We start from the raw sequence: 14,336 nt of genomic DNA, 5'->3' as shown, positions 1-14,336 counted from the left end.
GCATGTAGCGATAATTTATGCCTACCTACTTGGGAGGCTGAGGCCAGAGGATCACTTCAGCCCAAAAGTTCAAGGCTGCAGTCAGCTATGATCATACCATTGCACTCTAGTCTGGGCAACAGAGAGAGTCTCTTAAAAATTAAAAATTCGGCTGGGTGCGGTGGCTCATACCTGTAATCCCAACGCTTTTCTAGTAAAAATACAAAAAATTAGCTGAGTGTGGTGGTGCACACCTGTAATCTCAATTACTCAGGAGGCTGAGGTGGGAGGATCACTTGAGCCCAGAAGGCACAGGCTGCAGTGAGCCGAGATCATGCGACTGCACTCCAGCCTGGGTGACACAGCGAGACTTTGTCTCAAAAACACATAAATAAAAATAAAAAATGAAAATTAATTTAATATTATTAAGTAAATAAATGACAGGGCATTAAACTATACCTGAATTGAAATAGTGCCAGCATTTACATGTATATATTATTTTTTATTTACTACTATCTCATATATTCCTCAAAAACTCCACTAAGGTCAACTGGAACCATTTTTTTTTTTTTTTAAAGAGACAAGTTCTCACTGTTGTCACCCAGGCTGAAGTGAAGTGGTACAATCATAAATCACTGCAGCCTCGCATTCCTGGGCTCAACTGATCCTCCCACCTCAGCCTCCCGAGTAGCTGGGATTACAGGCATACGCCACCATGCCCAGCTAATTTTTGTATTTTTAGTAGAGACAGGGCTCACCATGTTGCCCATACTGGTCTCAAACTTCTGGACTTAAGTGATCAGCCTGCCTCTACCTCCTAAAGTTCTGCGATTACAGGCATGAGAAACTATGCCTGGCCAAACCATTTTTTTAGTATACAAAGAAACAGACTCAGGGTTGTTAAGTGGCTTGCCCAACATCCAGCAGTCACTAAGTGACCTGGCTAGATTTGAAATTAGGACTGCTTGCAATGTTTCAAAGTCTGTTTCTCAAAAATGTAGAATGTTGCTTAAATTCTCCTTTAGTTACATAATATTTCTTGGGTACCTCACGAAGTTGTTCCACCAGCTCTTTCTCTTCTCTCATCTGCTCCATTTTCCTCCGGATTGTAAACTGTGGGTCTATAGATTCCAAATTTCTCTGAGGTCTTAGAAACACTATAATACAAAGGGGAAAAAAAGCCTTTATATAGTGCCTTGTCACATAGGGCTATTCATATTAAAATCAAACAGTATTTAAATTTATCCAAAATAATTCATTTACCACTCAAAGAAACAAAGAAATTCCAAATCCACAAGAAAAACCTGGCTCAAGTATTTTAAAAGAGATAATATTTTAAATTGTACTAGTTTGTGTGGACTAACAAGCTGTATTTTTCAGTGATAATAAACTGAACCCAGGGCAAGGTCTGGGTCACTGGGACCATTCCAAGCCACTTGCCTGACAGATGTCCTACTTCACTCATCTTCCCACTGTCTTCATTCTAAGTTTTTATTTACACTCAATCCTTTCATTAAATTCAGATAATTTATTTCAAATAAGGCTCTAGAATTGTTGTATGTATTAAAAATAAGGACAAGTTAATGTTTTTGTTGGCATAAAGTTTTTTATAAGCCTGAGTTAAGAACTAAGTGATGATTACATATTTGAGGGTGTGGTGGAAAAATTCTGCCTTCTAGAGTGTCACTGGCAGACTATTTAAAAAGTTAGCCCTTTGGAGATGAGCAAGGACTCCTTTTAGGAAGGCTGGCAAGATTGGAAGTAGCTGAAGGGCTCATGGCTGGCTTCAGGTTCTTGAAGTTACGACTTCCAAGAATAGTAACTAACAGCGGGGCATCCTCTGAAATGAGCTGAGAAAACACATGCCCTTCCCTATGAAGGAAAACATCTTTTAGAGACCAATCAAGAAGGTAAATAATGTTCTATGTATTGGAGAATGACTACAGCAAGAGTTTTAATTAACTTTTTAATGATACAAAGCCCAGGGCAGATTTAAACTTGATTTTTTTTTTCTTCCTGGAGATTTTTATCCTTGCACATAAGATGGATGAAAGAGCTGTTCAGAGCCTTGGTTCCCCCATCCCACAGACTTTCAGATTGAGGTAGGGAGGGAAAGTCCCTCAGAAAATTTTGGGCAGAGAACTCCAATGTTAGAAATCCATACCACATAGAAGGCTGCATGGTGTACTGCAGTTACAGAAGTTTCAATCATGATAATTTAAACAATGCTGAATAAGAAAGAATGTGTAATTTTTATTCTACCCTGACATACATTTCCTATGGACCTCTTTAGAAACTATTTCAATATTTCAGATTTCTAGAAATTAAATATGATTTACAAATAGAATATTTTGGATACAAAGACTTGAGTCCACTCGGTGTAATCAAAAGTCCTGTGCTCGCCTAACTACAATATTTTAATTTCAATTTGTGCCTTTGAACATGCATTCTCCTTCTCACATCTCAGTATTTTCTTTCTAAATTAGTTCTAAGATACCTGAATTCACATTCTGATGCTCTATGGAAGTTGAGAAAATTGACACATCTTAAATTGTCGACTTAAGAGTTAATGGAGAAAGAGGATGATTTAAGGTACACAAGGCCTGTCGCCTTCTGGAATCTCAGAGAGGAGTCAGCTTGTGGCCTGGGGCCTCTGCTGGAAGCCACTGAGGGAAGTCACAGGCAAAGAACACCAAAGGCAGTCACAGGAGGGCTGTCACCAAGTCCCACAAAACCCAAACCTCACAGGACGCAGAACCAATTGTTTAAAAAGTAAAGCCAAGGTCAGTAAAAGGACAGAGTGACCAGGCAGGGAAAGATGAAAAGTTCACAGAGAAAAGGGAACTGAGGAAAACTCTGACAAATTAGGACGCATGGAAGAAACTGGAGAATGAATCACATTTTACACCATTTCAAGCAACACCAAAAAAGAGACATATATAAAAATATAAAATCTAGAACTAATTTGCACCACCAAATTTACCAAAAAAAGGTCAAGAAATGCAGATAGAGTTGGATAATACACACATATGCCAGCAAGGGGCGCCTCAACACCGTTTAAACACATCAAATGTTTTCTTTGGAGCTGTTATTTTCCTTTGCCTTTTTTCTGGGGGTAATCTTATCTAATAATATTTTCAATATGTTTTTATTGGCAGATTTCAATCTGAATATGAAACTATCAGGAAGTTAAATGAACCATGAGCTTTTGTTCAACACCACATTGCCTTATTAGAGCCCTATGTGAGATATCAGGATAACGAAATGGTGTCTGGGTTTTACTTTCCTGGCATCATTTTTTAATTTTGCATTCCTTTGTATCTTAAAAATATAACATGCATGCGTGGGCATTTGCTCTATGAATGTTAGGCAACCAAAAGTGTTTTAAAAACCAATTGAACTGTATTTTTTAAAATGAACACTTAAAATTATCAGAAATACATAAAATGATCAGAAATAATGACTATATCACTATTAGTTTTCTGAATGTATTCATTATTATGACATATAAGAGAACTTAAGGCAATCTCTTTAGGCTCATAATAAATCTACCAAGTACAAAAGTGCTTGCTTATTTTGCTGGGTTTGTTACCACAGAATAACTTTACCGGGACCATTAAAGTACCTCTGATTAAATTACCTACAGTTTTTTCTTTTCTTTTAATTCCTATTTAAATAATAAATCCAGTGAACAGTCTGGGTCCATGCTTCAGGAAATTGATCTACAAAAGAATTATTCTGCTTTTCCTTAATTTCATATCACTAAATTTCAAGAGCTCCCTTACTTAATCCAGAGGAATAAAATTTAACTTGAGGCCATGAGACAATATTAAGAAGCAGCCCCCACTGTGAGCATGTATTTTTCAAGTCAAATGCTCCTGTGACTGTTGAAGTGTAAATAAGAAAAAAGATGGGTGAGAGAGCAGAGTGAGTGTGTGTTATGAGTGTGTTGAAAGAGGTGAAGAGGCGGTGATTGGTTTTGGGGGGGCGGGTGGAGAGACACAGTCTCACTCTGTTGCCCAGGCTGGAGTGCAATGGTGCGATCTCGGCTCGCTGCAACCTCAACCACCTGGGCTCACGCGATTCTCCCATCTCAGCCTCCTGAGTAGCTGGGACCACAGGCCTGCACCACCATGCCTGGCTAAGTTTTATATTTTTAGTAGAGGTGGGGTTTTGCCATGTTGCCCAGGCTGGTCTGGAACTTCTGGACTCAAGTGATCTACCTGCCTCAGACTCCCAAAGTGCTGGGATTACAGGTGTGAGCCACCGTGCCTGGCCAAGGTAGGCAATTTAAGATGAAGGAAAAAAAATAAGTTCTGCTTAAATTAAGCCTATAGTTTAATTACTGTATGTTGTATAAATAACATTTGTTTTTATTTTGTTTTGAGATGGAGTCTCACTCTGTCGCCCAGGCTGGAGTGCAGTGGCACGATCTCGGCTCACTGCAAACTCCGCCTCCCAGGTTCAAGAGATTCTCCTGCCTCAGCCTCCCAGAGAGCTGGGATTACAGGTGCCCGCCACCACGCCTGGCTAAATTTTGTATTTTTAGTAGAGACAGGGTTTCACCACGTTGACCAGGCTGGTCTTGAACTCCTGACCTCAAGCGATCCACCTGCCTCAGCCTCCCAAGGTCCTGGGATTTCAGGCGTGAGCTACTGCACCCAGCATAAATAACATTTAAAGAATGAAAAAGATTTGCACATATACGCAATTTACTTAGCAGAATAGATAAGCATGGACCCTGCAGGGTATAATGAAATGCTTATGTAGAATATCAAATTCATCCTCGCAGATATATAGGTCAAATTCCACTGATCTTTCCATCATTTTCTGCCTTTTCTTTCACTCTTTTCCCCATCCTCATCTCTGAGCTGGGAGTAATCTCTATCTTCTGTGAGCATACAAAATTCTTTTATCTGTGTCTCTCCCATGGCACTCACCACTTTCTATCTTACAGTAGAGTGATATTTCGCTCCATTATGGATCTGTAAATGTTTACGTCTGTTTCCAACTTGTACCCTCTATTCCTGCCCCACAAAGCAGTGAGTGGGGCAGAATGAGTTTGTTGAATGAGTAAATGAAACAAACGTTTCAAACACTCCCTCACTTAAAGCTCAGTCTGTTTGGAGAACGTCCTTGCAAAGATTATTCTATCCTGATGATCAGTCGCCTGAGTTTTTCTTCTTATGAATAATCTCCTAAACTTAGTTTCTAGGTGTGAATGCATTAGACTCTGAAATAAATGTTATATGAAAGCAAAGAGATTTTGGCTGTCTCTTTCAGAGCTGCATCCGTAGTAATGAGCATCATGTGTAGCACATAATAGGCACTCAGCAGATATTTAAGGATGTGTACAAGAAACCATTTATGTACTTGTTGTGAGAACATCTTTGAGTCAAGCAAAGAAAGAAAGCCCTTTGCTCTAAAAATTGCCCAAATGCACTTTCTCATTTAATTATTGCATGAAATGCATCTTCATATAAAAAATATTTATACCTAAATTTAACTCAATGAAAGGAGATTTCTTCTCTGTGGAAACATGAAGTTTTAAAATGTAGCTCTCAACTTCTCCTTGGAAGTTAAGAACCTGAACTGGATATGATGTTCAAGATATACAAACTCAAAGGCAGCAATATCTTGGCTTTGAAAAAATATCACGAGCTTTAGATCCAGGCTACTGTGAATCAGAACTCTCACTAGCTGATTCATTCATTCCCTTCTGGTGCCTAAAATTGAACTGGACACATTCGGTGTCCTCAAAATGCTCACATTTCTTCTCTATGGTCTTAGACAATTTACTTAACCCAGTGACTGTCAACCTTACTTGAACACCACATAACATCCCATAAAAAGAAGTAAAACAAATGACCAGTGCTTAGACTCAATGCTACACCAAATAAATTAGCATTTCTGACTATGGGGCCTAAGTGACTATAGTTTTACAAAAAGCCCAGGTGATTCTAATATAAAACCAGAGTTGAGAGCCACTAAAAAGCCTCTTATATCCTCAGTTTCTTCATTTCTCTAATGGGAAAAATAATACCTATAGTGCAAGATTACTGTAAAAAATTAAGTAAAATATCTGTAAATTGGTACAAGATACATGGTTATTTCAGAGACTAATGTAAACTGGTCCATTCATCCATTCTCTGGTGATAACTTAAAGATTAATTTTCAATAAGTATAAATTAGCACTTACAAATTCACTGCAAATGAAAGAGCAAAAATGACCCCAAAGAAGATAGAAATGGTTTTTAACTTCAAAGTGAAGGGAAGAGGAAAGATTCAGTAAGAGGACACAAGAGCAGGGGGAAAAGCAGAAGTTAAACTATCAGGTTAAAAACGGAGGTTAAAGCTGTCCCATCCAGCTCCAGGGGTGGGCCCAGAGAAGCCTACAGACAAACTTCCACATCCTCCTTCATCCACCTTATGGGGCAGAACTTTGAGGACTTTGAGAACTCAAACTCCCAAGGACCTTCTACCCAGGTTGCCAATTTTAAAAAATCTGTTTGAAGAATAAGTTTTAGAGAAATGGGGAATTTAAAATGAGATAGAATGGGAATAAAATACTTGAAAGAATTTAAATAAAAGGATAATTTTATATAAAGCAAGACAGTGAGCAAGGTAAAAAAAGGACAACGTTACCAAAAATAATAACTAAAATGTATAAATAAAAGTCAAGTTACATTATGTTAGGTTGAGCTGGTAATAAGATAATGTTTATTTATAAAGGTTATTTACAAAGATAGCAGCCAATATTGAATAATGGAGAAAATATGAGGAAACAAAACTGATGTAATCAGCTTTGAAATGCCAAGAGAGGCCCCTGAATAGGATCTTCTGCTTAAGAGGAACCAGTAAGAACAACATAAAAAGTAGTCTGTGTTCCTTTTCCAACATTAGCTCATAGACTTGTGAACATATAGTGCAGCTTCTTTAACAACAACAACAAAAAAAGCATTAGAAAATGTATTCCAATCACAGGTCAAAGTTAAGAACAAAGAGAATGAAGATAAACATAAAAGTCAGATCTGGGAACCTAAACAAATATTTGTAAAGACTATTTCTGTACAGAAATTTTTCTGTTGCCCAGGGCATAGTAGAGACAAATTGCAATTAGGAAAAAATGACAACCTCCAAACATCTGACATGATCGACTGAACCGTATTGAAAACGATGGCTTTATTATTATTGTGGTACAGCATAACAGCTGCATGTGAATTCTTGGAATTTTTACTCATAGAAAAAATAACTATTGCAAGGTTATTTTATTTTTAGAAAGACTTCCACAATGTTTATTTTCTGTGGAAATTTAAGGATTTTTAATCAAATGAAAGCAGCCTGAATGTAGATGCGGCAGAGGTGATTCCAGAGTTAGGAACCCTGGTGCGGCTTCACCTCCACCTCAACCCCACAGTGTGACCCAGGCAGCTCACCTCACCTTTCTGGTTTTAGTCTGTTCATCTATAAAGATAGTAATTCTACTGCTACATAAGAAGACTAATTGTTTCCCAGTTTAAAAAAAAAAAAAAGGCCTTTGGTTTCAGATATCATTCCTAAGGAAATACCAAACCACACATAAATCTTTCATTCTAGGCTTTATTTCCTTTAAACAACATTAGGCCCATAAATAGCTATACTTTCTGAAAAACAAAAATGCCTCCCCTCCATTAGAAAAGAAAAAATTTAAGTAAAGAAAATGTTTATCAGGAAAGTTTCCATTTAGCTCTCTTCAGCTTCCAAAATTTACAACTGGATGGTATAAGGAGGGCCATTTGTTTAATAACCGTTGATTTTTAATCCTATTTATTTTCAGTTTAAAAATTTAGAAATCTATGAAATATTAAAAAATTCTTTTTATAACTACTCTGCCAAAGTATACATTGTCTTTCTCCATAAGGAAATTGTAGAAGCATTTTTGGTTGAATTTTAACCAGAAATCATAGCAAGTGTCTTAAATATATATTTTCCAGGTATTACATGTAACATACTTAGATGAAAAGATAAATATTATCAGAAAACGTATCTTTCCATTGTGTTTGCATTGTGGCTATACCCTGTACCTCACTACTCTTCCCTATAAATCACATTCTCTGTTTCACTTAACTCGACTGCAATCACTTTGTATTCTGAAGTAAAATGTTTAAAATTTGAATATTTCAGAGACTAGGATGAAATTAGACTAGAATGGAGATTACGATATAGGTGGTGTGCAGATCTAAATAATTATGTTTTATTGTAATCTCTTAGGCTATATAAGATTCAAAATTAAAAGATACCCACATGAACTCTAGCTGAGTGTCCTCGATTTTTTATTTACACATTTGATTCTCAGGCCAAGTTACTATCCTTGAATGTCAAAAAGATGAACTTATACTCAAGAAGGCATCAAAAGTCAAAATATGCCAATAATTTGGAAAAAAGAAGGCAAATGATTTATCTTCATTTTTAGAAATTTCTCCACATTAACATTATTTTCAATGCAATACTCTAGGATCAGCCATGGTACATTTTAATTACCTTAGAAATCTCACACAGTAAGCATAAATAGTAAAATATCAAACTCTAAAACCATTTAGTTCAGATGCAGGAACAAGCGGAGATAAATCCAAATGTGCAAACCCCAAATATTTGTAAACAAGCAAACAAACCAAAAAACCCAAGCAGAAAAGGGTAGAAAAGAAAGCATTATAATGCCTTCCCCAAATCCAGAATAGTCAAGTTAATTAAACTGGAGTTTGACAAACTGCTAGAGAACAATCCACATGCACTTTTCTGGACTTCACTTTCCAGGCTTACACATTATTTCTCATACCAAGCATGCAGGTGAATATACTCTATCTTCAGCTGCACAGAGATGAATGTTCAGTATACGCATTGGCTTATTAATGAGAACATTGGAGAATAGGTACAAAGCCACCTACCATTGTCACTGTCTCCTTCAGATGGAACACTGTAGCTAGAGCTGTCCCATGTCTGTGCCTGTGTAAGTGTGTTGAAGGAGATAGGAGGAAGAATGAGGGCTGGGTCTGCAGGGGAGCCAGAGAGCCAGTCCGCGTACAGTTGCACAAGGACCAGGAAAAACCAAAGGGGCAGCAGCATTTCACAAATGGCATAGGGTTTGCATGGAAATGAAGAGTGGATTTCATTTATATGGGGTTTAATTTCAAATGCACAATATAGGAGAAGAATGAAAGATGGTGCATGGAATAAAAAGAATGATAAAAACTGAGTGTTAGTACCCATCAATCATACACTTTGCATGCAGTTCATATTTGTTAATCTTAACAGTTCTGCAAGCCCACAGACTTAGAGTACTAATGAATCAGGTCAGAGGAAAGAAAGAGTACCCATAGGTTAGGTAGATAAAAAGCAAAAGACCTGCCAGATACGTTCCTCAAAGACTTTCTAAAAAACTAACAAAATATGATTCACACACAAAAAATTGGTGACATAGAATAAAACTTAATATGTGTAAATATATCTATTATTTAGAAATAAAACTATTATAGAATCATCATTTACCATTAGTGATTTTTTTTCTCCAAAGCAATGTCAAATTTCTTTTTAAAGACACCTGTAGGTCTATTGGCATGCTTTATAGATAGCTGAATCTAGCTAATTCTTTTCTCAATCCTGGACATACCTCTAAATACTGTTTTCAATCTTGCTCAGTTAAAAAACAAAAAACAAAAAATGTTGGAGACTAGTACAGTCTATTTAACAACAAATCCAATTAACCAACAGAGATCAATCAATTTCAAGAACTTCTGAGCTGGTCACTTATGAAATGATAACAACTCTTATTTTTGCACTAAATATCCATATGGCAATTTCATATTTAGGAAATATCTATATTATTTTTTATTCAATCATAAGGCAGGGCCAGTAAAATAAATGGATATAGTTCTAGATATAAATATTTGGGTGTGTGCAGTTGTCTTTGTTTGGGAGGAAAACACAGAAAGAAATGAAAGAAACTGTCAGCCTACTTTAAGAATCTAAGTTCCTATTTGAACTTGCTAATTTAAGCAGTCTGTTTTTATTTATAACACAGAAATCACATAAATCCACATACTCTCAAAATAAAAATTAATTGGCTTTAAGCATTCTAAAGCTACTCGATCAAAAGTGGTTTCTTTTAAAACTATATGCTTTCCAGTTAAGATTACTGTATATATTACTTTCCAGAAAATGTGAAAAATACACTTAAGCATATATACTATTTTAAAATTATTAAATAAAATGAAATAAATTTCCATACATAATGCAAGTTTTTAAAGTTCCAACATGTCACTTGATGATCCTGAAGGTAAACAGCATTATTTACAGCAACCAAACTCCATAGAGCTTTCAACAACAAGAATAATTTCCACATTGGTTAGTCAGCATTATAGAAAGGCTGGAAGCTTGGAAAGGAAATTAACTTTGTTTTCTGCTATTCAAAATAAAAGCTCCATTTATTTTTCACGGCTACAAAGAATGTGAAATGGTTTAACAGCCCCAGTACAATGTAAACCCTAACTGTAATAAGTTGAGTTTGGACTCTATAAAAAGAATAAAAAAGTCACCAAAATAATTCTACAATTGCAAGTTATACATTCAAAAGAATATTATTCTTTGAAGATCCATTCAACTTTTGATTTGCTCAATTATGCCATGCTTTAAACTGTGTAAAACTGACTGTGAGGATTAGGAGACAGTCTGCAGCTCAACATGAGGTCCTCAGCATGTAAAATAAGTCTCCTGGTGGGTCGTCACTGAAGGCACAGATGAGGTGTGCCTGGACTCACCTCCATTCCTCCCAGGACACACCTGAGAATGTGGAAATGAAAACCCAGCCAAGGGCCTCAGCCCGAACTGATCACATTTGCTGAGCTCCAAACATGAGAAGACCAGCCATTTGAGTTTTATTTCATGTAAAATTTGGCTCTCCATAAAACACTCACTAACCCTTGTCACACTCAAGCACTTTCTCAAATGGCTTTTCTTCTATGGCCCATTCAAACTGCCAGGAAACCATTACACCTGGCCACTTGTTACCCATCAATCAACCCGTCCCAAGAATGAAAAACATTTCCTTTATTAAAGAATCATCTTTGTTTTTCCTATGGGTGCCTTTTTGCAAAATATACACATGTATAACCTCTACTGTTGTCAAAATGCTTTACTGGAGAACTCAAGAACATCTGAGTTCTCTACCAGTTCTTATTTAAAAGCGTCTGAATTCTTTATTAGCACTTGCTTAAAAGCATGAGTAGTAAGTGTAGACTAAATACCAAAGAGTCAAAAATATTAAAACAAAGAAAGACCTAAAAGAAGGAAGATTAGCAACAGAACTTCAAATAAATGGAGAAATCAGAAGAATCAAATTTTTCTATACAGAGTACTTTCTTTTCAAAAGCAACCATTATTTTGTACATTGCTATAATTTACTTTTGTGAATGAACTAATAACAAATTAAAATTGGTAATATAAGCAGAATGCTTTCTCAAAAGACTTTTTAAAAAAGTAACTCCTGACCACTCATGCAAGCCTTGAAATGACCACTCTGTTATGTGAGTAAACACACAGAACCTACCAGACTCAGAAATCAAATGAGGATGTCTCAGAAAGGAGTCACTTTTCCAGAGGCAGGCTGCCCCTTAACTCAGCCGAGCAGCAGGAACCACTGGGGCCAAAGCTATTTTATCTTCCTTAGGTAAAAAAAAAATCAATAGAATATTTCTTCCCTGCTTACATGCTCCCACCACCTGTCTTTTCTTTGCTCTGATTCAAACGAAGATAGAATATCCACTACTGATAACACAGACTTAGCTGATTCACTGAAAACAAAGCTACAAACTCTGGCCTCCCCTAGCTGTAGATGCCAGGATTTCGGCTCAGCAGAACTGACAAGGATGTGCACATTGATAATGCATACACTTAAAAGGCTCAAGAGAAAGCAATGAGTTATTTAGTGTAAGAATGGGCTGAGGTTTTCATTTACCTGATCGAGGCTTCAGGCCAAATGGAGCTGTGCTGTTTGTGGTAGGAGAGACTGCAGGGGAGTTCTCTCTAACCTGTGGTGTTGGAAGGAAAGGAAATTAGGAAAAAAATAAAAGGAAAACAGAAGAACTATGTATGGTTTTCTATGTTCAAGGATTGTACCAAAACTACTCCCTTTTTGCATTCGCTGCTGTGTGATGAAGTCCTGGCTAAAAAAAAATCACTTTGTAAAGATGTTAAATGGCATAACCAACAGAATGTTTGTTTTAGAGTGACCCACTCAATTTGTTTTGTCCATTTTAAGAACATTTTACAATTACGTGACACTGGCACTCCTCTTGCACAGCTGTGTGCATGGGTGCATGCACACACACACTACATCCATTTATATCCAAAAGGGCACATCTGATGAGGAAACAGATAATACTGAACTCAGTAATACTGAATCACACACTGAATCATTTATGGAGAACAAGACATTCTAAATGTTTCCTATTTAAGTGATCTTCATTCTGTTTTCTTGTAAAGATGTTCCTACATTCGGTTTTTAAAAATATATCTCATAAACATTAATCTTTAATTACGAATAGGACCAGATAAAGCTATGATAGCTAATGAGACTTAGACGGATTCCCCCAAAGACTCAATTAATTAATTAATCACAAGTCTTAGATTATATATTTCTGTAAAAGATATTCCAATCCAGCCATCAAGAAACACCTCACCTTCCATTAATCTTCAAGAAACTTACCTCATTCGGAGAATACTGGCTCCCGTTACTCTGTAATGTTAGATCACTTTGCACCTTAAAAAAAGAACAAAGCATGGTATGTTCCATTAGACTGTGAAACTGTTGAGGCAAGAAATTCATCTTTCTTACTGCCATCATGTCCCCGGTCCATAGGTGCACAATGAATATCTGTTGAATTAATTAGTTAGTGTGTTCAGTAACTAAGTAGACCATACTCATATGTTCTGAAAACATGCAGCTGTATTCATAGAAAAATACGTTTAAAGTATTATACAAACTAAGATAAAGAATTTCCCAGAGCAAGGAGTTCACTCCAAAATATCTGTGGATGTCAGCTTACCTTGCTAGGTGACCAAGCTGCCTGCTGGTTCCCATCCTCATTTTAATTATGATTTTTAGAAATGGTTCAAGGTAGTACTTCCTAAATATGCAGAATCACATTGGGAGCATTCAGTAAATACACGTCTGGACCCCAAATTAACTGGGCAAATCTCATGTTGTCAGTTCAACATCAGATTACTTTGGCAACTACTGGTTAAGAGAAAAAATTATGAATTTTTTCTGTCATAAAATGTGCAGGATTTATAACTGGTCATGGAGAAAAGTCAAGATGACATCCCAATTTCCAGCAGGAATGACTAGGTAGATGGTAGCATCACTGAATACCACGGAGAACACAGGAGCAGTTTAAGAAGAAGTTGATAGTATCAGTTTAGCTATGTAGAGAAAGAGAAATTTGTAGGGCATGGAGATAAAATCTGAATACTGGGGTACAGAGGGGAACTTGAGGCATGAGCTACAGGTTTCAAAGTTATTATTATTTATGGGGTGCCTGAGTCCATCAGAGTGGCCAGATGGTCCACAGAGACAGTGAAGAAATTGAGGGACAGTGGCTGAGAGCAAAATCTTGTAAAACCAGCATGAAAGGGACACGCAGAAACAAGGAGCCCACAAGGGACACACTCTAGTTTCTTACCCAGATCCGCCTTCTTTATAAGGTAGTCAAGAACCCCCTGATCCTCCCTAATAAAAAATTGGGCGTTAGCTCATATAAACACCTTCATATATGCCACCAAATTATTGTACATTTAAGATGCCTGTTCCTATTCATTGTTGAGGAGTGCTATTTAAAAATCTTCCCACCTTTGACACAAATCCAAGAGGAAACCATATTTTTAGAATAAAATGTCACAAATATCCCTATTCAATTAAATGGCTTTGTTAGAGCTGCTAACAAGTAACTTCAGGTTTGATTCTTTCTATAAGCAATTCTTTCCTCTAGTTTGTCCTATCATCTCACAGACCCTTCCCCGTTCGATATTTATGTATGAGCCATGCAATTTGCAATTCTTCCTGCATAGATGCCAGTGCCATCCACACTTGATGTGGACAGTCACCTAAAGTATGTTTAAAGTCAGATCACGTGATGTGCCACCAATTACAAACTGCTTCTTAATCCTGGCCTCCCCTTTCCGTGTGGCTCACACAGAGCTGATCCCCCACAGCCACGGTGTCTTGCTCAACATAGCCTCCTGGCTACAGGGTCAAACCCAAAAATGCCCAAAGTCTAAGTTTACTTTCCTCTCCTTAAACTCTACCCCTTCCCCAGTGTCCCTGA

The 14,336-nt window shown here is 37.0% G+C and overlaps 1 protein-coding gene across 4 annotated transcripts in view; it reads right to left on the bottom strand.

The window, feature by feature from the left end:
* Positions 1–14,336, bottom strand: part of LRCH1 (leucine rich repeats and calponin homology domain containing 1) — a 198,064-nt gene that overhangs the window by 28,653 nt on the left and 155,075 nt on the right. For 2 of the 4 annotated variants that reach the window (XM_031001293.3, XM_031001294.3), the window contains exons 14-17: positions 12,719–12,772; positions 11,969–12,041; positions 8,904–9,008; positions 1,027–1,136 (exon numbers count right to left, since the gene is read on the bottom strand). In XM_031001293.3, the coding sequence (XP_030857153.3) occupies positions 1,027–1,136; positions 8,904–9,008; positions 11,969–12,041; positions 12,719–12,772 (342 nt within the window). The remainder of the gene's footprint in view (positions 1–1,026; positions 1,137–8,903; positions 9,009–11,968; positions 12,042–12,718; positions 12,773–14,336) is intronic. The other 2 variants (XM_031001295.3, XM_031001296.3) reach the window with 1 other exon arrangement.

This window comes from Gorilla gorilla, chromosome 14 (assembly GCF_029281585.2).
Source record: "Gorilla gorilla gorilla isolate KB3781 chromosome 14, NHGRI_mGorGor1-v2.1_pri, whole genome shotgun sequence".
Taxonomy (NCBI): domain Eukaryota; kingdom Metazoa; phylum Chordata; class Mammalia; order Primates; family Hominidae; genus Gorilla; species Gorilla gorilla.
The sequence above is the reverse complement of the archived record's forward strand: the minus strand, read 5'-3'. Positions and strand labels throughout refer to the sequence as shown.